The 24871-nt window shown below is 36.2% G+C and overlaps 1 protein-coding gene across 8 annotated transcripts in view; it reads right to left on the bottom strand.

Moving 5' to 3' along the window:
- The window catches only part of usp25 (ubiquitin specific peptidase 25), a 232654-nt gene that overhangs the window by 115027 nt on the left and 92756 nt on the right, over window positions 1-24871 (bottom strand). For 4 of the 8 annotated variants that reach the window (XM_039744549.1, XM_039744551.1, XM_039744552.1 and 1 more), the window contains 5 exons: window positions 15578-15664; window positions 15150-15287; window positions 14855-14931; window positions 3608-3613; window positions 268-341 (listed from right to left, as the gene is read on the bottom strand). In XM_039744549.1, coding sequence (XP_039600483.1) covers window positions 268-341; window positions 3608-3613; window positions 14855-14931; window positions 15150-15287; window positions 15578-15664 — 382 coding nt within the window. Of the gene's footprint in view, window positions 1-267; window positions 342-3607; window positions 3614-14854; window positions 14932-15149; window positions 15288-15378; window positions 15419-15577; window positions 15665-24871 lie in introns of those variants that run through there. The other 4 variants (XM_039744550.1, XM_039744557.1, XM_039744553.1 and 1 more) reach the window with 2 other exon arrangements.

The raw sequence follows: 24871 nt of genomic DNA, 5'->3' as shown, positions 1-24871 counted from the left end.
TGCCAAAGAAGAACTGTTATTCAGCAGGCTGAACACAACAAGGAAACAATATGTGACCAGAACAATGAAAACATTTACGGCAACCTAGCTTACAAACCATTATTTTATAAGGCATTCACACTGGTAAACTTGTGAACACAGCTGTTTTAATATACAGCCTAATTACAACAAAGTAAGAAAATACAGAAATGTAAAAATATTTATACTAACTAAAAGAAAAATAACTCACCCTATCAGAACCACTCTCTCTTATTAAAACTTCCATACCTTCATGAACCCCCACTGCAAGAAACCTTCCGTAAAAAAGTTCAACCATTGGGTTCTTAGGCTTTTCTCCATCCCTGAAACACAAGAATGAAAAAAACTAATTATCCACATTTCCTCTGTACAGCTTGGCTCACTGTCACTAACACCTGTCAGGTCAGTTCGCAACCTTGGTGTGGTTGTTAATGAGAAGCTATCTTTTTCTGACCACATTTTGGTGTTCCTCATTCATGCAGGTTCACGCTGTACAACATTTGCAAGATTAGACCTAATCTGACAGAGTATGCAACACAACTGATAGTCTAGGCTTTGGTATTGTCATAGCTGGACTACTGCAACTTGCTCTGCCACCTCTTATTTACCCAATACAACTCTAGGCACCTCATACCCAGATAAACAGACTTGAGCTGGAATAACTTTTTGTCCAAGTTGAGCTGTGGCGGCAGGATAGCAAGCTGTTTGTGCTGATTGACACATTTGCAAAACAAAAGACGCTAATGGAGAGGTGCGAAGGAATTTAAGGTGGCCTGGGATTACGAGTTTTTTTTTGTAGGCTTCAGGGATTCTAGTGTAAAGAACCAAATGAAGACATATCTGTTTTGTGAATATCTGTTGAAGTGAAAGGAGAAGAAAAATAAAAAGTCTTTGCTCTGCAATATTTTATATTGTCAGTTAATTTGTTGTTTAAGTTTAACTGCAGTATTGATTGAAAATTATTAGTTATTACATCTTTTCACTTGTGGCGATCAATTTTTCTTAACTGTCCTGTTACACTTGATGAATAAACAGGCCTAGTCTAATGTCACTAAATTATGTTTACCTCCTGTGTAAGTCGCTTTGGTTAAAAGCATCTGCCAAGAAAATAAATGTAAATGTAAACTCGCACCATCAGCCAGTCAAACATGAAGCACACGCCTCTATATCTATCTATCTATTTCCTAATATGAATACACATTATTTTAATGAAGAATGACAAGAAGTTCCAGCGTTTAATACCTGCTTACTTAAAGTCAAAAATGTTAATATAGTTATTTGTAAAATTTATATAAAATGTTAAAGATTAATAATATATTCAAAAAACTTCATACTATCCTGGTGTTGTTATTGAAATATACTGGTAATGTATAGGTCATCTTAGGTTTGCAGGGAACAGAAGCCCACTATCAGCCTGACACAATTTACATTCATGCACACCTCAATTTTAAAATTCAAACAGCATAACAGTATTGGGAAAAATCTATATATTATTCCATATATGTCTTAAGGAAGTTTCACTGAATATTCTCAGATATATGTACAGTATATGCATATTGTGAAACTCAGAATACATAATATATTTCAACAATGCTAAGTTTTAAAATCTGATATCTAGTATAGTATTTATAATTCCTTAAGAAATAATACACAATTTTAAACTAATTAGGTCACAGTCTTTAAATTTGAATAAAGAAGAAAAAGTGCAAAAATGTTTTCCCATCATCCCAAGCAATTCAGTAAAATAAAGCATTTTCATTTTAGGAGACAGAAAGAGAGGTGTGTTTCATAAAAGAGAGGTGTGTTTCATAACTGGCTAGTTAGCAGTGACTACTTACTTGGCTAAAAGAACCAAGTCCTTCACTTGTCTCTCTCATTTGAATTCTCTTCAGCTTTCACACAAAGATTATTTTGACATAAGGACAACACATGGATAGTACCAAAAGTCATGTTACCAGACTGTTTCCGATATATACAGTGCAAGTAGGCTTGGTCTATTTGCTTACAACAATATTGCTTACACAATAAATACACATAAATGCTGGCAAACTGTATCACTTGAGCTCAAAATGCACTGTGAAATCATACAAAATAAATTCCTTGGATACATAATATGATTTCACACTTGCAAAATTTTTTGCACACATACATTAAATTTTCACTTGCAAAATGTGTCACATACATACATGGACTCCAATCTGACTTCATAATCATGGTTCATATAATAGTTAAGGTCTTTAGAACTATTTTTATTACAACTCTACCAAAGTATTTTTAATAAAATATTATTCATTTAATTTGAGAAGGTTAGGAATTGATTATGAAGAGGCAATCAATTACATCTATGCTATTTTTTAATTTGGAATAAAAAAAAACAGGATATGAACATGAAAGGAATAGCATATATTAAAACATTTTATGAATAGGCACTATGAAGAATAGTAGCTGGTTTTCTACAGTATATTACATTCATCTTTCCTAATGGTCAAAATATGACATTAATGCATGCATCATTTTTTGCTTTTGTACTCTTTTCATTGAATGCTTCCCCCCAGAAATACAAAAGTGCATCTAGACTCAATCTTAACAGCACAGTATAACACAGTAATAATATAAACAGTTTACACAGATTGTGATAATATAATTCCAGACGCAAAAACCACAGTAATATATAGCGTGAGTAGTACACTTGGAATATACACAAATTTGAATAATTATTTCTGTATTTCTTTGGAAATAAGTCTTGAGTCACGATGGTTAATTAAAAAGCTATAAACAATTCATTCTTCAGGAAGATACTGGGTACACACTTAGGAAAACACTATTTTCATATCTTGGAACACACTAATCTTTTGAATTAAAACAGTCCCAGAAGTGATCAGTTTAGAGTTTCTTTAATAAAACAAAACAGCAATGACTGGAAAAAAATTAAACAGTTTTTTTTTTATGGTGGAATTTGAAATACTTGAACAGTACATAAATTATCGGAAAAAAGGGTTATGAAAATGCATCAGTCAATAATTTTAAAAAACATACATTTACAGTGCCCCTTAGGGAAAAACTAATTAAATTAATACATTTAAATATGCAAATGGCAATGTAATAGTATACTTCAAAAACTATTAGAATTTATAAATTATCACTAAATGTCAGAATGCTGAGTTTTTTTAATAAAAATATGTTAAATATTTTGGCAATTGTGCTAAAACACAGGCATTTTGTCAAAAATCAGTATAATTTATTTAAATGGACAACCCTAAAGCAATCAAATAATCATTTATTGTCAAAATAATATGCTTCACAGTGTATTTGTTCTTTTCACTTATCCACATAACACTATCCATAAACAAAAGTAAATAAGATGTATAATAAGATATGCTATTTAAATGTGGTAGTCATAAAGATAACTTACAAAAACAACAAAAACAAATTAAAGCTAAGCGTTAAGTTTAAAAATTTTTAGTAAAAGAAATTAAATTTGTTTTACAAAAAAAGAGACTAAAAGATCAAGTTCATATTTCCACTTTTAAATGGTCAAACAAAAACTTCTATTTTTACTATGATTTTTACAATCAGGAAAAAAGCTTACCTTGTTCTGTTTCCAGTCATATAAGCATGCAAAAGGAAAATTTTACCAGATAATTGAAAAGCATGTATTGTTAAAAATTGATCTAAAAATCAACATCACAAAGTACAATAGAGCAAAAATTAAAACAAATAGAATTTTTTTTCTTTTTTGGCCTAAGACAACATACTAGACTTGGTCACTTCATATGCATTTTAATTAGTAACCAGTGGAACATCGATAATATTTAGTAAAAGAAAATACAAATTGCTTAAAACTTCATAAATTATTTTATAATAGTTCAGCACCAGTACAAGCTACTTAAGTCCAAAACTAAGAAAAATCCAGGTCACTGCTTGCATCCATCCAAATGCATAGACAAGAATTAAACTCATCTAATACTTTATATTGTCAAATATTTTACGATGTTCTAGTCTACTTACACAACTGAAATTTACTGAGTATCAAAATGTATCCATAGTCTGATGACCTGCACTACACTATACAGATCAATCTCTCTGAACAGAGACAAGGATCAGCATATTATGCACTTTTTGCTTTAATAAGCGCAACATACATAGCCAACGAAAATTTACAGTGTACCATAATGGTTTTCACATGCAAGCTACTGCATTATATGCTTGGCTACCCAAAAGGACCAAAAATTGGTGCTTGTGATACATATCTTTAAAGAGCGAATTGCTTAATTTAATTTGATCATGACTGGATACCACTTGATCATATTAAAATCAGGAGTAAATAAAAACCAAGAGTAAATACTGACAAGGACTGGATCACTCCAAACACATTCAGAAGTTGATTTAATGTATGCTCCATGCTCAACGTTGTCATACTGGTCGAAAATGTGCATGTACAGTCACTTGATCTTCACTTTACTCTTGCACAGTGCCATCATTAAGTCTGCATTTTTAATTTAAAGGTGTGCTACTTTTGTCATAACACGGTACTATTTCTTTGAAAGCTGAAAATGAATTTCATAAATAAAGGGTAAAGATGCCACTCAGTTTTTATCTTCACCAAATTTAGTGTGCATGCTAAGTTATATTAGAAATTAAGATGAGATTTCATTATACACAGAAATAAAAATAAAGTATATATAGACAATAGTAAGTTTTGTGAAGAACAGTGACTGAGCTAGTGACAAAAAACAAGCAAAATATATCTAAAAGCATATAGGCAGCCTTCCATAACACTCTCTCCTTTCTTATGCCATCCTTCACTTCATACCACATGGTTTCCACGGGGATGGGACTAAAACAACTGGCACAAATGTTAGGTGTTACTCCCTGCTGGGTTTGTTATTCTAAGAGGAGTAGATGTTGAGGGATTCAATAATAACAGCAAATCAAAACAGGCAATTAACCTCAGAATGTTTCATGATAATCATGCAACTCAATTGATTTAATAAGAAATAAGAAAAGACATTTTTAACTTCACTAATAAAAAATACCACATTCTCTTTTGCAATTGGTTTATTTTATTACTTAACAGAATGTATCTTTAAAATATTTTGTTTTATATTTGTCTATTACCTATTACTACTATGACATGGTAAACTTTTTAAAAAAGAAAAAAAGAATGTCAATATGCTTCAAAAACAATTACTCGCAATACTTTTAATACTACAATCAAGTGATATGAAATTAGTACATTTTTTATAATAACAGCAAGTGTTCTTACTCCTATATAGCATTATAAAAGAACAAAACATTAAAATAGTAAATTTTATAAAGTACACAATATAAACATCATATCAGATCAAGCACTTTAAAGACTCTGATGCATAAAATTTTTATGAAGAGGACTGAATTCGGTTTTCAAAGACTATTTAACTACATTTTAGTATCATCTAAAGTTACGGTCACATGAAAAATTAAGCAAATCTCATTAAATGTTTTTCTATTTTTAAATTCCATCTTAAAAATGTTAGGAAATTAAGGCGCTTTCTAAATAAACAGGATTTGGAGAAATTAATTCATGCATTTATCTCTAGTAGGATTGACTACTGCAATGCGGTGTTCACTGGCTGTTCAAACTGTTCTTTATACAGCCTCCAGTTAATCCAGAATGTGGCTGCAAGAATTATTACAAGAACAAGAAAATATGAACACATAACTCCAGTTCTTAAATCCTTACACTGGCTCCCGGTTAAGTTTAGGGCTGATTTCAAAATCCTCCTTTTAACATATAAAGCATTAAATGGCCAAGGTCCGGGGTTACTTGTCTGAACTTATCATGACTTACAAACCTGAGCGCACATTAAGATCTCAAGATGCTGGTCTACTTAGGATTCCAAGGATTAATAAAATAACAGTGGGAGGTTGAGTTTTTAGTTACAGGGCCCCTAAACTGTTGAATGGTCTGCCTGCTTCTATAAGAGATGCCCCTTCAGTCTCAGCCTTTAAATCCCGGCTGAAGACTCACTACTTCAGTTTAGCATATCCTGACTAGAGCTGCTGATAAACTGTACATTCTGCATCTCTGTTGTTAGTTATAAGCACTAAAACATAAGTAACATGATAGTTAGAATTGAATACTAACCCTCACCTACTCTGTTTCTGTTCTCGGTACCCAAATGTGGCAATTGGTGCCACAGCCCACCTGCCAAGTTATTTGCCTGCTTATGGTAAAGTCATCCCTGATGGAGGATCACAGGAATCATGGGAAAGAGGGGTCCTTTCATCGGAGCAACGTTTCAGCCGTGGAATGGCCAAATGGGGAGGCAGCTTGATGGATCAGGTCTCCAGAACTCTAAAAATATCCAAATCTTATTATGTGATATCATCTACTGTTAAATTCTGCTCCGTACTTCTAAAATTTTTATTATTATGCTGTATTAAGGATTTGTTCTGTTCTGTGTATTGTGTTGTATTGACCCCCTTCTTTTGACACCCACTGCACGCCCAAACTACCTGGAAAGGGGTCTCTCTTTGAACTGCCTTTCCCAAGGTTTCTTCCATTTTTCCCTACAAGGTTTTTTTGGGAGTTTTTCCTTGTTTTCTCAGAGAGTCAAGGCTGGGGGGCTGTCAAGAGACAAGGCCTGTTAAAGCCCATTGCGGCACTTCCTGTGTGATTTTGAGCTATACAAAAATAAACTGTATTGTATTGTATTGTAAATTACAGGAGTATATCAAGAGTTTATCTTCATTTAAACAGTGTTTATATATAAAGGTACGTAACAAACATCATATCACATTTATATTATGTAATCCATTAATTTTGTATGTAATTAGAGCATCATTAGCGTGGATATTAGAGGAAATGGTCTTATTTAAAACTCTGACATTTAGTTTGGTTTGCTCTTTGTTGTTGAAGTCTGTGCTATCACCATGACAAATCAAAAGAGCTCTCTGAAGCTTTCAGAAAGAAGCTTATATATGCCTATAAGTCTAGGAAGGGATTTAAAGAAATCTCTAAGCAAATGGAAATCAACCATTCTGCTGTTCAGAAAAGTATCTACAAATGGAGATTTCAAGCAATGGGCAAATTAGCCAGTACTGTATGGCCTGTGTTGTATGGCTGCCCGTTTATCCCCGCCAATACCCCCAAGCCGCCAGGTGGAGCCCTCCCTGCAGTTTGGCTTACTTGTCTGAACTTATCATGACTTACAAACCAGAGCGCACATTAAGATCTGAAGATGCCGGTCTGCTTATGATTCCAAGGATTAATAAAATAACAGTGGGAGGTCGAGCTTTTAGTTACAGGGCCCCTAAACTGTGGAATGGTCTGCCTGCTACAATAAGAGATGCCCCTACGGTCTAAGCTTTTAAATCCCGGCTGAAGACTCACAACTTCAGTTTAGCATATCCTGACTAGAGCTGCTGATTTACTGTACATACTGCATCTCTGTTGTCAGTCATTAACACTAAAACATAAGTAACATGATAGTTATAATTTGATACTAACCCTCACCTATTCTGTTTCTCTTCTCGGTACTCAAATGTGGCACTTTGGTGCCATGGCCCACCTGTCAAGTTGTTGTGTGCTTAAGGTACAGTCATCCCTGATGGAGGATCGCTGGAATCATGAGAAAGAGAGGTCCTTTCATCGGATTGGCTGGCTCAGCACTGTTTTAGCTGTGGAATGGCAAAATGGGGGAGGCAGCTTGATGGATGAGGTCTCCAGGACTATAAACAAATCCAAATCTTATTATGTGATGTCATCCATTGTTAAATTCTGCTACGTACTTCTAAAAATTTTTATTTTTATACTTTATTGAGGATTTTTTCTGTTCTGTGTATTGTATTGAGCCCTTTCTTTTTGACACCCGCTGCATGCCCAACCTACCTGGAAAGGGGTCTCTCTTTGAACCGCCTTTCCCGAGGTTTCTTCCATTTTTTCCCTACTGGGGTTTTTTTTGGGAGTTGTTCCTTGTCTAGAGAGTCAAGGCTGTGGGGCTGTCAAGAGGCAGGGTCTGTTAAAGCCCATTGCGGCACTCCTTGTGTGATTTTGGGCTATACAAAAATAAATTGTATTGTATTGAATTGCTATATTGCCAGCACCTGTTTCTTGCCACAGGTGAGCTCAAACAAGCATTATATGCTTGAAATAAAACGATTTACCCACAATTTTGAAAAGGTGCCAATAATTTTGTCCGGCCCATTTTTGGAGTTCTGTGTGACATGATGTCAGATTTGGCTTCTTTTCTCTGTTTTTTTTGTGTTGTTCCAATGCACATAAAGGCAATAAACATGTGTATACCAAAACATTTGTAATTTCAACAATTTTCTGAGAGAAATGGTGCATTTTCTGGGTAAATTCCAGGGGCCATGAATATATATATATATATATTATATATATATATATATTATTTTGGGCAAAGTATGAAATATCCAAATTATTTTAATATTATATATACTTTCCCTAGGCATTGTATGTAATACCTAGGCATTATACATAATAACAAATGCTATTTAGGCAAAGTATTAAAACAGAGATATGAAAAGGCTCTTATTAAAAAGATGTATATGAAAAAGAAAGAAAAACAAAATAAAGTATAGGACTTTCTTATTGAGGAAAACAAGAGAAAATAAAATATGAACCCACTTGTTGCAAAAAGGAAGGAAAAATTTTATTTTAAATTGCACTTAATTTTCTTCTGCACAAAAATGTAAAACTTGAAAAGAGAGTCATGAAAAGGCCTTCATTAAAAAATTACATAAATGAAAAAAGAAAATATCAAATAAAAGACAGAACTTTCTTCCTGAAAAAATAAGATAAAACAAATGAACCTACTTGTTGCAACAAGGAAGGCTTGAATGGCATGTTGAATTGCACTTCATTGCTTTTTTGCATTAGCGGGAGTATTTTATACTTGGCCGGTTTATCTTTTGGCATTGCATAGAAATGTGGGAAATATTAATTGTTTTATACTTTCACGTCCAATTTTCGGCATTCTATATAATGCCTGCATTTCATACATTGCCGGTTATTTATATATTGTAATGGATGGCCGGGTTCCACACCCGGCCCTTTTGCTCATGTTCCGGGGAAGCCACCAGAGACTCCGCAGTACATTTTCCCAGGATGCTTGGAACCCTCAACTGAGCAGGTGAACGGGCAGGAGTTTCCTGCCTGCTTCCACTCCCGCAAAGGTCGAGCCAAAGGGAGTCGGGTGTGCTACAACTGCGGCAACTGTGGCCACATCTGGTGGTGTTATCCTGTGAGGATGTCCAAGTGGCGACGTCGGGGCAACACACCCAGACCATTTGCTTATATTTCCACAGGGCAGAACTGTAGTGCTGAGGACACCAACTCCCCGTTATGGAGAAGACCAGCCATCGTGGGACGGGCCGCTGAGTCCCACGAGACTCATCTGGAAGAGGGGTGGTGTAATGGACAGCCGGGTCCCATGCCCGGTCGGGACTACCCTGCTGTATATGGTTCGGGGGAGTAGCCATGGACGTCTCAGTACTTACCCCGGGATGCTTGGTGGCAGCCTCCCTGGTTGATGATGCCTCAGTTTCCCGCAGGCTTTCATGGGAAATGGAGTTCTCCCCAACCCTGTGGGGACCCAGGATGGCCGCCAGGGAACGAGATAGAGATAATTAAGCCCAGCTGGTTTAATCATCAGGCCCACATGGGAGTGCAATTGGGAACAGGTGAACAAGCAACAGGAGCACTCCCGGGAGGGCCATAAAAGAGCCAGCAACCACCACTCTGGGCCAGAATCGGGAGGAAGAGGACGAGGTTGCCTGAGAAGAGGAGTGGTGGTGCCAGCGGAAGGATTGCTGTGTGTAAAGTAAGGTGTTTGGGACTGTGTTATACCTGTGGGGTTCACGGGGAAGACGTGCCCACAGGGGAAGAGTGTTTGAATTGTTTAAGTGTTTGGGACTGTGTTGGACCTGTGGGACACGGGGAAGACATGCGCCCACGGGTGAAGAGAAAAATAAAAAGATTTCTATTCAATTTACACGTGCCTCAGTGTGAATCTGTGCCGGGTCGGGTACTTTATATAGCGCTATATATATATATACACACACAATATATATATACACACATATATATATATATATATATATATATATATATATATACATACACACACACACTGTATATTCTTTTTTTTACTTAGTTCATGTTACTGAACTGGTTGATTCTGATACCAATTCTGTTTTTTTTCTTACCATTTTAAAATGGTTTACACTAAGCTCCTGTATAACCAGATGTGTAGAGAACGTATGTTCTATATTTAAACTAGGGCTGGGCGATTTTTTTGATTTTTTCGATTAATTCGAATTTACGTTTTAACACGATTTATTTTTTTATTAAATCGAGGTATAGCGATTTTTTAATAAAAAATTAGATACATTGTAATTGCACCTATGGCAGAATAATTAAGAGGCATGTCCGACTCCGAACACATGATGGCGCCTAATTAACCTCCCACCTGTGAGTACAGTGCTCTATGAAGGAACGTAATAGGCTACAGAAATAATATCATAGAGATGGACGGCTCTTCACGTCAGGATGACCTTGTGCCAAAGGAAGGTAGTAACGTTTCCTCTGTGGTTTGGAAATGGTTCGGATTCGAGAGTTCAGACGTTGAACAAACTTTTGTCAAATGCAAAATATGCAGAAAGTCAGTTTCAAGCGGCAGTGGCAGCACCACTAATTTATTCCAACATTTGCGACAAAGGCACCAAGCTGAATGGGAAGAATGCTCAAAGTTAAGAGATGAAAACAAGCCAAATCCAAGTGCAAAAGGTCCACCTAAAATTGCAAAACACCAGATGTCATTAGCGGTATCATTTTCCAATTCCGTTCCATACGACAAAAAGGCGCCCCGATGGAAAGAAATGACAGATGCTGTGGCGTTTCATATCGCTAAGGACATGGTTCCCATATACACCATCGAAAAGCCAGGGTTCATAAAAATGCTACACACTGCTGATCCAAGATACAAGTTGCCGAGCCGCAAATATTTCAAAGACGTAGCTATTCCCCGAATGTACACTGAAACACGTGAAAAGTAGCGGAGCAGCTTGAAAGGGCATCTTTTTTTTCTACGACGACTGACCTGTGGAGTAGTCGTACTCTTCAGCCTTATATGAGCCTTACAGCCCATTATGTTGACGCAGAATGGAAACTGCGAAGTTTTTGCCTTCAGACATGTTATTTTCCTGACGATCATACTGGGGAAATAATTGGTCATGGGCTTAAAGATACGCTGGCGTCTTGGAAGCTTGTGGAGGATCGACAGGTGTGCGTGACCACTGACAGTGGAACGAACATGATCAAAGCAATGAAGATGAACGACTGGACCCATCTTCAGTGCTTTGGACATCGTCTTCACAATGCCATTGGTAAGTATGATTAATAATTCAAGCATTAAAATCGCAGTTATTCAGATGTTATTTCATTAATAGCTGAAATGATGATGATGATTATTATTGTTTTGCTTTTGTAATAACAGTGCCAATCACTTAACATGAGTTTGTTGGTTATAGATTCATATTCTGCAGTTATGAAGGAGAAAGCTCTTTACAATATTTCTGTCAAAGTACAATGAACTGCTATTTCAAATCTTTTTTTGTTTGTTTTTGTTTACTGTTGAAAATTTGCATAACTTTTGAGTTGACTGATGTAATGTTTACATTGGTTAAAATGGTTATTTTCTTACTATATATTCAGAAGTATTTAATGTTTAATTCAAATTGCACAATATTTACTTTCATATTTCATTCAAATCTTCTGCAAAGATATTTAACTCGTGAATTTGTTTTACATTTATTTACACCTTGTTAACCAATTTATGTATGGCATGGCCATTAAAAATACAATGTTCCTTAACCAGATGGTTTTTCAAGTTACTTATAAAGAGAATGTTACTTAAGTCATGTTGTTGTAATGTTTTAAGTTGACTAGTTACACAATAAAAAAAATCGAAATCGTGAATCGGTCAAACTTTATGAAAAAACCTAGATTTTTTTTTTGCCTTATTGCCCAGCCCTAATTTAAACGCTAGCTCCTATTCTGGCACATATACCGAATCACAGCCACATGTTATGTTATGTTATGCCATTATGTAATGGTTTTATGGCAGATACATACTCAAATCATTTAATTTTATTTTTTTCTAAACACTGCCTCATAGTATAATTACACCTTTGTCGCTATATTAGATACTTGGCACACTTTGTGAAGAAGATCATGTGCTATAAGCTGGGGCAGAACATAACTCTTGATGAGCAGCTATTTCCAATGAAGTGTTGATGTGGGTTTACATGGAACAAGTCAAGCAAAACCAGTAAGTCTGGAAACAAATTTTGGATATATACAAAATGTTATTTCCCATTTGAAAAAAAGATCCCACTTAATTACCAGGAAAATACTTTGGTGTTGAGACTTCTTAAGCCTTTCATAGGCGATGAAATGCCAATGCCACTGTTGACAATATTTTCAAATTTATAAGGTATTGTACATAAAATGAGAAGTAAGCTACCCTCATACCCCACCTTAATTGTGAAAGGCAACATGAGAGATGGTTAAGGCGGCAGCCACTGATATAGTGTTAAGACAGTACCAGGTGAGAGAATGCACATGCAACAAGGAAAAAACGAAAGAAGTGACACTGTTTTGTGCATGAGAACTGCTCAAAAAAAGACATAAAAAATCTGCTGATGAGAACAATTTGATAATTGGTCGACTTTGCAGCTTATCGTTTACAGACATATGCTTTGAATATGTTGGATGATTGAAATGTGCTTTTCGCTTTTTACTACTAAATACCAAGCAGAATACAGTGGAACCTTGGTTCACGAACATCTTGGAACATGTACAAATCAGTTTACGACCAAAAAGTTCGCCAAACTTTTGCATCTGTTCACGACCACAGACTCGATATACGAACAAGCCAGTTCCCCTTTTAGTTTGTGTGCGCCGATGATTTCCACACGTGTTCAAGTCTCTCCCTGTGCATTCCCTGTGCAGCGCGACAGAGAGAGAGACACACACACGCATGTGTGCATGAGAGAGAGAGAGAGAAAGAGAGAGAGACACACACACACACAAGAGAGAGAGAGAGAGAGAGAGAGACGGACGGCTGGACGCATAAGGCTTGTTTTTAAAGAGACAGATTCGAGCATTGTTTTAACCTCGTATTTAATGAAGACTTTTTTCTATTGGGTTTTAAACTCCACTTCTGTTTACAGCGATCAGTTCTTAGCATGCATTGTCGCAATGTTACTTTTCTTGGTGGTTTATTAAATTACGGATTTTTCAAATGTTCATTTTTTCCCCTATGCTTAAAACTCATTTAAAAAAGTATTTTTAGCAAGCGGTTTGTAGCGCTACAGCACAAGCTCTTGCAGTGTTAGTTTTCTCTGGTGTTCAAGGTTTTCTCAATGTTATTCAATGTTTTTACATTTAGTTTATTATTACCCTGTGCATTCTGTGGTATAATTAACTATATTTGTGCTTAAAAATCTTTAAAAAATATATATTTACATACAGTTCGTACGGTCTGGAATGGATTAATTGTATTTACATACAATCCTATGGGGGAAATAACTTCGGTTCACGACCAAATTGGTTTACGACCAGAGTTTTGGAACGAATTATGGTCGTGAACCGAGATTCCACTGTATATTTGCAAATGTATGCTTAAATTGTAAGTAAAAATATATGCAAATAAGAAACTGTGTGCCCAGAAATTTAAGTAGCACCACACATTCCCAATCAGACTGAGATAAACGCTAGGCCAGGGTATTGTTGAAAATTAATCTTTTTGTTTATCAAGATACTGCTGCAGAGTGCTTGGGATCATTGTCTACATAAGAAATTACTTTTATTCAAGCTTCAGTTTTTTAGAAGAACAAAACAAGTTCTCTTGCATTATTTGCTATACCACCCACCTTTGATTTTAAACAGTCTCGTAATGCTAACACCACTATACTTCAGAATAAGTTTTTTTTTTTTTAATGTGGAGAGTGTTACAAATGTGCTATACATAACTCTTTGAACTTTACCAAAATAGTTTTGGCTTGGTTGCATTTATACATTTATGTATTATTTACTTGATCAATTATCTGTCACGTGAGTCTATACCCTTGTTTTTTATGTTTCTGTTGCTGTATGCATGTGAATTTCTCCTTGGGATTAATAAAGTTTATCTTCTCTTATTTTAACTACATGAAACCTTAGTCACTGTCTTTTTTTCTTTCACCCTCTCATACAGGGGAGTGTTATGCAGAGCTCTTGGTATGGCTGAGCCATGCACCATTGCTCTAGTCTCAGCCATTGACATCTGTTGCTTTTTCAAAGTGATTTTTGGTCTCTCTGCATCCCAAGTCATGAGTTAGCTTTCACCGGATACTTGAATTACTGGTACTAACTGAGACATCTAAACATTTAAATATTGTTTTGCACCCATTTCCCCAATTTTGGAATTTGTATTATATTTTTATCTCTAATTTCTTTGGAATGACCTGCAGTCTTAATTTTCACCACTGTACTTCAGATTTTACAACATGAATAATGATCCCTTAACTATGAGGGTTTTTATCCAGAAAATGTAGCAGTTACTTTAAAGAATAATTTTTTCCACCTACATTAGTTTACAGCAAACCGCATACTTCCTTTTTCATCTCCTTTTGTTTTTTTTTTTTTACCAATATAAACAATATCTAAAAAATACTTTTACAGTGAACCTGAATAACTTTATTCAGGACCTGAATAATTTTGCAAGACACTATATATCTAAATTATTTTCTGTGCCAAAAAAATATTAATTTTCTGTTTGTTTCTTACCGCTCCTCATCTGCTTTCATCTGAAAAGCATCCTCTAACCAATCGAGAAGCTTGTGAGTAAATTCACTAACATCTTGCTGTGAAGATAAAATAAGAGTTAGTTAACATGACTGAAAGCTAACGACTTACTGTGGTAATCTGATTTACATGGAGTTACGCTCAGAGCAAAATAACAAAAATATCAAACTCAACTCCTTTTAGAATTACAAAAAGCAGTATTAATTCAACTTGTAACATACATAAAAGACTACATAAAATATACATTATATGTGAAGAAAAATTTAAAATGACTTGCCTGCTGAGAGTCATTTGACTTGAAAGCTTCTTTAAGAATCTCTACTGCTTTAGAGGGATCAACATATTTTCTTTTCGATCCCACCATTAGAGAGAAAAGGCGGCGCAGCTCCCGCATGAATGGGAGATTTCTACGTTCCTATGAAATGTGTAAACACAAATAAAAGTACATGAAGGGAAAAAAAATAATACTATACATATTAACCTTCAACAAAACATAAAAGGCTCACTCTGAAAAGTTTTCAGGGCTTATCAATCAAGCACGGCTATCTAAAGATAATGCAGAGAACAAAGGGAGTTTAAAACAACATACCCTATAAAGTTTAAAACACTGTACAGCTATTTCAACATTTATGTAAAGAATGATACGTTATGCATACTATACTAAAAAAGTATTAATTTTTTCTTCTAAGTTTAGTTGATATTTACCTTCTGATTACGTGGTAAATCTGTGGTATAAGTCGGAGGTGAATAATGAAGAACAAGTCTTTGAAACTCCAAAAGGTTAAAGAGAGACTGTAATTAAAACATAGAGAAATTAAAACACACACAAGAAAATGCACATGATAAAACTAAATATGTTTATTTAGAGACAAACTGTACTACAGATGTCCTTGAGTTGAAAATATAAATGATCTCTTTGTTGATGCACCCAAATGGGAATTCTGGGCCAATGCCGATATCTGATAAGGTTTGTGTGACCTATCTGCCAATGCTGATATACAGTTCATCCGGAAAGTATTCACAGCACATCACTCTTTCCACATATTGTTATGTTACAGCCTTATTCCAAAATGGATTAAATTCATTTTTTCCTCAGACTTCTACACACAACACCCCATAATGACAATGTAAAAAAAGTTTACTTGAGGATTTTGCAAATTTATTAAAAATAAAAAAATTGAGAAATCACTTGTACATAAGTATTCACAGCCTTTGCCATGAAGTTCCAAATTGAGCTCAGGTGCATCCTGTTTCCCCTGATCATCCTTGAGATGTTTAATTGGAGTCCACCTGTGGTACATTCAGTTGATTGGACATGATTTGCAAAGGCACACACCTGTCTATATAAGGTCCCACAGTTGACAGTTCATGTCAGAGCACAAACCAAGCATGAAGTCAAAGGAATTGTCTGTAGACCACCCGAGACAGGATTGTCTTGAGGCATAAATCTGGGGAAGGTTACAGAAACATTTCTGCTGCTTTGAAGGTCCCAATGAGCACAGTGGCCTCCATTATCCGTAAGTGGAAGAAGTTTGAAACCACCAGGACTCTTCCTAGAGCTGGCCGGCCATCTAAACTGAGCGATCGGGGGAGAAGGACCTTAGTCAGGGAGGTGACCAAGAACCCGATAGTCAGTCTGTCAGAGCTCCAGAGGTCCTCTGTGGAGAGAGGAGAACCTTCCAGAAGGCCAACCATCTCTGTGGCAATCCACCAATCAGGCCTGTATGGTAGAGTGGCCAGACGGAAGCCACTCCTTAGTAAAAGGCACATGGCAGCTCGCCTGACGTTTGCCAAAAGGCACCTGAAGGACTCTCAGACCATGAGAAACAAAATTCTCTGGTCAGATGGGACAAAGATTGAACTCTTTGGTGTGAATGCCAGGCATCACGTTTGGAGGAAACCAGGCACCGCTGCTCACCAGGCCAATACCATTCCTACAGTGAAGCATGGTGGTGGTAGCATCATGCTGTGGGGATGTTTTTCATCGGCAGGAACTGGGAGACTAGTCAGGATAAAGGGAAAGATGACTGCAGCAATGTACAGAGAAATCCTGATTGAAAACCTGCTCCAGAGCACTCTTGACCTCAGACTGGGGTGACGGTTCATCTTTTAGCAGGACAACGACCCTAAGCACACAGCCAAGATATCAAAGGAGTGGCTTCAGGAAAACTCTGTGAATGTCCTTGAGTGGCACAGCCAGAGCCCAGACTTGAATCCGATTGAACATCTCCGGAGAGATCTTAAAATGGCTGTGCACCGACGCTTCCCATCCAACATCATGGAGCTTGAGAGGTGCAGCAAAGAGGAATGGGCGAAACTGGCCAAGGATGGGTGTGCCAACCTTGTGGCATCATATTCAAAAAGACTTGAGGCTGTAATTGCTGCCAAAGGTGCATCGACAAAGTATTGAGCAAAGGCTGTGAATACTTATGTACATGTGATTTCTCAGTATTTTTATTTTTAATAAATTTGCAAATACCTCAAGTAAACTTTTTTTACGTTGTCATTATGGGGTGTTGTGTGTAGAATTCTGAGGAAAAAAATGAGTTTAATCCATTTTGGAATAAGGCTGTAACATAAGAAAATGTGGAAAAAGTGATGCGCTGTGAATACTTTCCGGATGCACTATACACATTTGCAAAATACATTAAAAATAAGACTAGATTTGTTTCAATGAGAATTTCAGAGAAACATAACATTTATTTGTATAACAGTTCACTTTTGCATAACAAGTTCAATCATTAAAAATAAAAAAGAGCAACATCCCACATTTGTCTGGCTATCTGTTAGTTTTCTGGGAAATGATTTTGCAGGCTATAATAATAATACTTTTCTCTTTCTTTTTGATGGAACAAATTCAACAAGAAAAAAAGAGTGAAATGATACTCCATTGTCAAAGGAGTAAGTACTACCACTTAAGTACTGTATAACAATAACTTCTGCAGATCATTTACAATCATTGAAATAAATGGCTTTTGCTGAACCACATTTAGCTAGCTACCTAATCCTTGGCTTTACAGGCTATAGTCTAAATTGCTACATAATAAATACATTTCTTTCTTTTTGATGGAATAAACCTAACCACAATTGATAGAAATACATTTCTAAAAATGATAAAGATAATGTTTTTTAGAAGTTATTTATTTTATTTTTTAGCAAGAGAGGGAAGTTTTTCTTAATGAAAAAGAGCATCTCCTCCTTGTCACAGGAAATTCTGTTTCTCTTTACATTGACCACATTAGAAGTCACACTGATCACTCTTTCACTGTTTACGCTAGTACACTGGGCTGACAGGAAATTGTGTGCTACTATAGCAATAGCAAGGGGCCGACTCCATTTGTTATTACAGTACTACAGTCAATTTTTATTCCTTTTAACAGAAATCCCTTCATCTGCCAAATAACATGCACATGTATACAGAATTATATTCAACTTCATATCTAAAAGACCTGCATTTTGTTTTTTTACCAGGACTTTCAGATTAAGGTTAGAATCTTAATGATCTTAAAAATAGGTAAACAGTACTCAAATGTAGGGTAAAAATCTAGTCTGCCTGAATGCACGTATGTACTGTATGTTCTGTTTATAAAATATTTTATTATTATTACTTTTACTTTTTGTCCTGTAAAGTATTAAGTGCTTAAGTCGCAAATTATTACTTAAGAGACTTGGGTGAAAACCATGGGTTTAATGAACATGACTGTCTTTATAAAAAATAATACAATAAAACAGAAACAAGACACGGATTACACTCTCTTTCACCAAGATAAGGTAAACAAACAAAACTGTCTATCACTGCTCAAGCAAAGTGAACTCAGTCATTACCAGTGGTGCAACGGATCAAAAAACTCACGGTCCAGATCAGATCACGGTTTTAAGTCACGGATAGGATCAATTTTCGGATCACAAAAAAAAGAGACAAATTTAACTCTCCATTTATTTAGTTAAGTATTTTTTGCCCATTAAAAATCATTCAAATCAAGACTCATTCCACTCAATTATATAAATACAAATTAAGGTGCAATATAGGGCATGATAACTATTTCCTTTAATGTGGACACAATAAAAAACAACTTTAAATGCAATTTAAGGCATCATTGCTTCTTACTTTGAACATGGAGAGAGAAATAAAAACTACCTTATGTCCACATCATCAAAAAAGAAGAAAGATAGCAAAGCAGACCTGAGCTTATAATTTCTAATTTTTTTCAAAAACATGAGGATGTCTACATTTTTGGGGGAAGTGTAGATCTCTTTGCTGTAACTATGTCCCCTGCTGTTGAGAACACCCTCTCGCTAGGCACTGAAGTGCCAGGCACAGCAAGATGGTGTCTTGCCATTGTGGCAAGGTGAGGGTATTTACATTCGCTGCTTTTCCACCAAGTCAGTGGATCACCATCAACTGGAATGCCACTTGCTGCCTCATAGGATACCACCTCCTCTTTGATGGTGTCAGCAAAAGCCTTGCTGACCATGTCCTTCTGTGCAAATGTCTTGCCAAAAAACTCCGCCATTGCCGACTTCTTTTGAGGAGGAGATGTGTCTGCTCCTGTTGGTGCTGCATATTGACGCTGCAGGGAAAGTTACATTATTGATTAAAACTTTTTTTTTTTCCATTGACTTTAGAATGTGGCAATAACTTAATAAACTTAAATAAAAACATTATCATAAAAAATAAAAAATATATAATTTTAAAATATTTATTTTCTTTACCTCTTCACAATCTTCAGTGCCAAGACTGCTCACAATCTCAGTAGCGAGATCACTGTATGTCCTCAGGCGTAGGGCAAGGTCTAGCTGAGACAGCGACATGAACCTTGGATCAAGTGCACTAGATCAGTGAAGGTAGTCCTGTAGGGTTGGTGGTGAAGTGTATCTGGGCTTCAGGTCCTCTCTAATGGCAGTCTTGACATCTCTTGTGATGGTGCAGTATTCCTCACTTGGGGCCATGGATTGAAGGATCCTTGTTTTCAGAGGCAGGATCATGGACACAGATGCTGCAGTTTCAGTGCTCAACAGAGTTGTAACCATTTTGAGTGGTTTGAGCAGCTGGAGGACCTCCTCTGCCACTTTAACATCATCATCAGGCAAGGTGACGATGTCTCTGGCATTTTTCTTCAGGGTTTTATCTGTTATCGCAGAGTATATAGCTGCCTGCTGCTCAAGATAACGCTCCAACATATCATAAGTGGAGTTCCACCTTGTTGTGACATCATGTATGAGCTTATGAGTAGGCAACTGTAGCATTTCTTGCTTGGTCTTAAGCACATGAGCTGCTGTTGAGCTTCGGTGGAAGTAGGAAACCACTTTCCTGATCCTCCCAAGGAGTTGGTCCATCTTACACACTTTCATTCCCTTTTGGGATGCTAAATTAATTGCATGTGCAAAGCACCCTATCTGTGGGCCCAGTCCTGCTTCATTCACTGCATTTATTTGGTTTTTGGCATTATCTGTTGTGACTGGGATATTAGTATTGGGCCTCTCTATCCTCCACTCTGCCATTGCTTCCGTCAATACGTGTTCCAGGTTTGTGCCAGTGTGACTCTCATAGAGGGGGCGTGTCTGCAGTACAGGGCTTTGCATCTCCCACTCCGCTATGATGTAATGAGCGGTCACGGTCACATAGCTTTCAGTTGCCCTGGAGGTCCACCCGTCTGTAGTTAGGGCCACAGAAGATGCCTGGGACAGTTCAACCATAACTATTGACTTTTCCTGCTCATACATAATTGGGACGATATTATCAATTAAGTGAGTGCGCGACGGAATATCATAGCGTGGCTCAAGCATGTGTATCATATGCATAAACCCCTTGTTTTGCACAACTGAATATGGCCTCATGTCTGCAGCAACAAACACAACAACAGCTTTTGTAATAGCTTTAACCCGGTCTGATTGGGCAGCAAAGGGCTGCTTAAATGCCGCGGATATCTTTGGTTGTTGCGCAGCCATCGTCTTGGGTCCTGTCACATCAGGGTGGTGTTGTTTTAAATGGGTGGCCATGCCCGACGTGTTGCCAGTCTCATAGGGCTTCCTCGTGCCACACAGTCAATAAACTGTGGTGGTCTTACCCACCACTCTTTTCCCATCAACATATTTAACAGGGAAGCCAAAATGCTCCCACACATGAGACTTAAATGATGCTGGAGGTTTGTCGAGCTCCTCTGCTTCAAATGCTATCGCTGGCCATGACCACGTGTATGAAGCGTCAAACCGGACAAAAGTCGAGCGAAAATGCACGAGAGAGGTTGAGTTAGTGCGCGAGAGGTTGAATTAGTGCACGAGAGAGACAGAGTTAGTGCGCGAGAGAGAAAGTTAGTGTGCGAGAGCTACCGAGTTGTCCATTGCACCACTAGCCATTACTACTTTTTTTTTTTACAACTTCTTTTTTCCAAAAGGCCAGAGGACTTTATGTCTTTGTGCATCTTTATCACTCACTTCTGATGCCATTTGACTATTTTCTTAAATTGTTAGGGTGTGATTTCTTCAAGAATTTTGATGCACATATCAAACAGCATAATAGGCCCCATGTCATTTATCTTAGCCCTTTTCTACTCTTGACAATCTACCTGAAAGTCACTTGTTTGCTCTGTGTTCAATACTGATTCCATCTGAGCCTGTAATATTTCGAGTGCCGATGATTTCACCTCTGCAACGAAATATTGACCCTTTGACCTCGAGTTTACATTGGTGGCAATGCAATACATGGATTCTGTGCAAATCTCACTGAAATGATTATTTACAGCCTCCAAGATGGTGCTTTTACTTTTTTGAATCTGAAATCAGTATAAGCAGTCTTATACGGTCATTTTAATGCATTAACTGAGGGGAATCACATTAAATGCCAAGCCTTCATCCTAGCAAATTAATCTTGTCCAGTGTTCAAATACAGTGAGGTTTTTGATTATGTTCTTGATCAAACCCTGCCAATTAGACATTAGAATTTCAGACAACTCAAAATCAGCAGCATACTGCCCAAGGACTCTCTTCTGCTCTATCAAGCTTTGCAGCATATAGAATGTGCTATTCATCTAGTAGTAAAATTATGCTGAAGCATTTTCAACTACACACCAAGTTCTGTTTGTATATTTTTGAGGCAAGAGTTGGCTAATTGCAAATGCCAATTGCTATTACATCTGGCTTGCTGAGCTGGTAGAGTACACTGCTATTCAAAACAAGCTGTTATGTATGAGCCATACAGGGCAAACCTACTATCCTACATTGTTCCATAGACTTTACATTGTTATATGCAATGTCTTGTTGTACTACATGACCATTCTTTATGGGTGTTTTACACTTTTCTTTTAAACACCACAGAGAGTGCAGCACCTGTACATGATCCTGAACATTCTTAGGCATGCAAGATTGCTTTCAGTAATTCAAAAATGTGGTTGATCCACTGAGCAGTTAATCTAAGCATACTCATAGGACTTGTATCTGACGTCCATATATCAGTGAAAAAGCTTATGGTTGTGACACTGACAGAAAGAAGCTTGTGCACATGACTTGCTAGTATATTATGTAGCTCTGGTGAATTGCTACTTCAGACAATTAATAATGACTGTGTGTTTTGTAATAGGCCTTGATTTGCTCAAGCAGCCTTCAAAAACCAATGCCTTCTACAATAGAAAATGGTTGATCATCCAGAGCAATAAATCCCTTCACCTTTGCACTAATTGTTTTAGACTTTGAAACAACTTTAGTAAATTAATTAGATTTTTTAAGAAAATGATCAACAGGAGTAGGAACTGTAGCTTTAGATTTTGTGTGCGGTGATGTAGGATTCTCCTCTTTTGCTCTGAGGAATTCTGTATATTTGTCAAGGTGGCATGTCTTCAAGTGTGTAATTAAGCTGATGGGACTGAAATTGCACACTTTGGTCTCTCCACTGAAGACATTAGTGTTATAAATGGTGTATTTTATGCCGCTCTCACTTTGGAAAACTTCCACACTGCAGAGTCACTTAAATATCTTTGTCATCCACAACACAATGAACTCATCATCAAATAGAGGTACTTTTTAAAATTATTGATTAAATCTAATCGATTTAATCTGTCGATACAGATATTACTCCTACGTTATCAAGCATCTATAATCTCTTAAGAAATGGTGCATTTCTGCATTTCATTATTTTGTGAAACTGATAAAAATTTCATTTTACAATAGGCTACAATGGATAAGTAGTATTATTAAGAACTTGAAATTGTTCCATAGACATTTGATCAACCCCAGTCACTCTGCTTAAAGCAATTTGACATTACCTTGAGTAAACATTCCCATAATCAGCAAGGAAATCTTTACATCATAATTACTAAGTAGAAAAAAACCTTCTGAAACATTACTGGATAAATGAGAGATACCCAATAAAATAAATATGTGAGGAACAAAGGGAAATTAAAAAAAAATATCAAATATAAAGCCTGCCAAACTTTTAAAGAGACAAAATAAATAGCTCAGCACCTCCAACAAATCTGGTCTAGGGAGAATAGGTTAAGGTTTGACAAGGAAAGGTTTCTAAGTAAAGGGCTTATGAAAAATAAATACAATACTTAAAGGCCACCAAAATGATGGTTTTTAAGACTAAAAGCTATTTTTTAAAGTTGCATTATAAAAGTGGCTCTGACATTTGATTTAATGGTTAGATAAATCTAATAAAATATCCATGGAGTGTATTCTGATTATCATAATAAATAATTAAAACAAGTAGATGTTTATCACTAGTCTGTAGTAATGAAAGAGGGCAACAGAGAACAACTTTTAAGTTTGTTGTTTGACCTTAAAGAATTAAATTACATGGTACTTGCAACTAACATGTGATGATGATCCTAGGTTTCAGTGTCTCTTGGACAGATTTCAATAACCTAGCTTGTTACTCAACATGACTTAATGCTAAATTTAAATTTGATATAAAGTATATAGTTTGAAAAGCCATCTAAAAATTACCACATATAGCTTGCCAAATATTTGTTTTATAATGACAGATCCACTAAGAAATGTTGATACCTCAGAGGGTAAGACTTGCATCAAGTCGTGCCAAATGTTTTCTGACATGGTTTAAGTATGTAAAAACAAGTGTATTAACCTTCTACCGCTATTAACTACAAGACCAGAACATTGAATGGATTTGAAAACTAATTCATTTTCTTTTTTAACAAAATTGAAAATGTGCTAAGTAAAAACTTTTGTTAAAAAATTAAAAAATATTGAAGAATATAAGAATTTAAGATGCCTTGTGTCTTTTCTTTTAAATAAAATTATTTTTTACTTGAAGACTAAACAAGAATTATTTAGGTGCATTTGCATCAAGCAGTCTCACCTGCAGGCCAACGATGCTTTGGCAGCAACTGAGCTAATTAATGCTATAAAAATTTATATGTAACTACTAACAAATGACAAATTTTAAGATTAGTCACCAAGTACAGCCTATTAAAGAAACACTAAAGGAAAAATAGTGGTAATTAATAGATTAATGTAACCCTCAACACTAGTACTTTCCACCTATGAAGAAGTCAAAGTGGAACTCACTGGAAGAGTTTATACCTGTTTCCAGTTAGTTAATTTTTGTTTGCTTGTTTGTTTAGGATTTTTTATTCTTCTTGCCTCTTTGAACATTAACTTGGACAAAACAAACACCAACATCTTTGATTTGGCAGAAAAATAAAGCCTAATCCCTAACCAAACAGTCTCAGTATACAGTGGTGTGAAAAACTATTTAAAACTATTTGCCCCCTTCCTGATTTCTTATTCTTTTGCATGTTTGTCACACAAAATGTTTCTGATCATCAAACACATTTAACCATTAGTCAAATATAACACAAGTAAACACAAAATGCGGTTTTTAAATGATGGTTTTTATTATTTAGGAAGAAAAAAAGCCCAAACCTACATGGCCCTGTGTGAAAAAGTAATTGCCCCCTGAACCTAATAACTGGTGGGGCCACCCTTAGCAGCAATAACTGCAATCAAGCGTTTGCGATAACTTGCAATGAGTCTTTTACAGCG

This window comes from Polypterus senegalus, chromosome 2 (genome assembly GCF_016835505.1).
Source record: "Polypterus senegalus isolate Bchr_013 chromosome 2, ASM1683550v1, whole genome shotgun sequence".
Classification (NCBI taxonomy): domain Eukaryota; kingdom Metazoa; phylum Chordata; class Cladistia; order Polypteriformes; family Polypteridae; genus Polypterus; species Polypterus senegalus.
The sequence above is the reverse complement of the archived record's forward strand: the minus strand, read 5'-3'. Positions and strand labels throughout refer to the sequence as shown.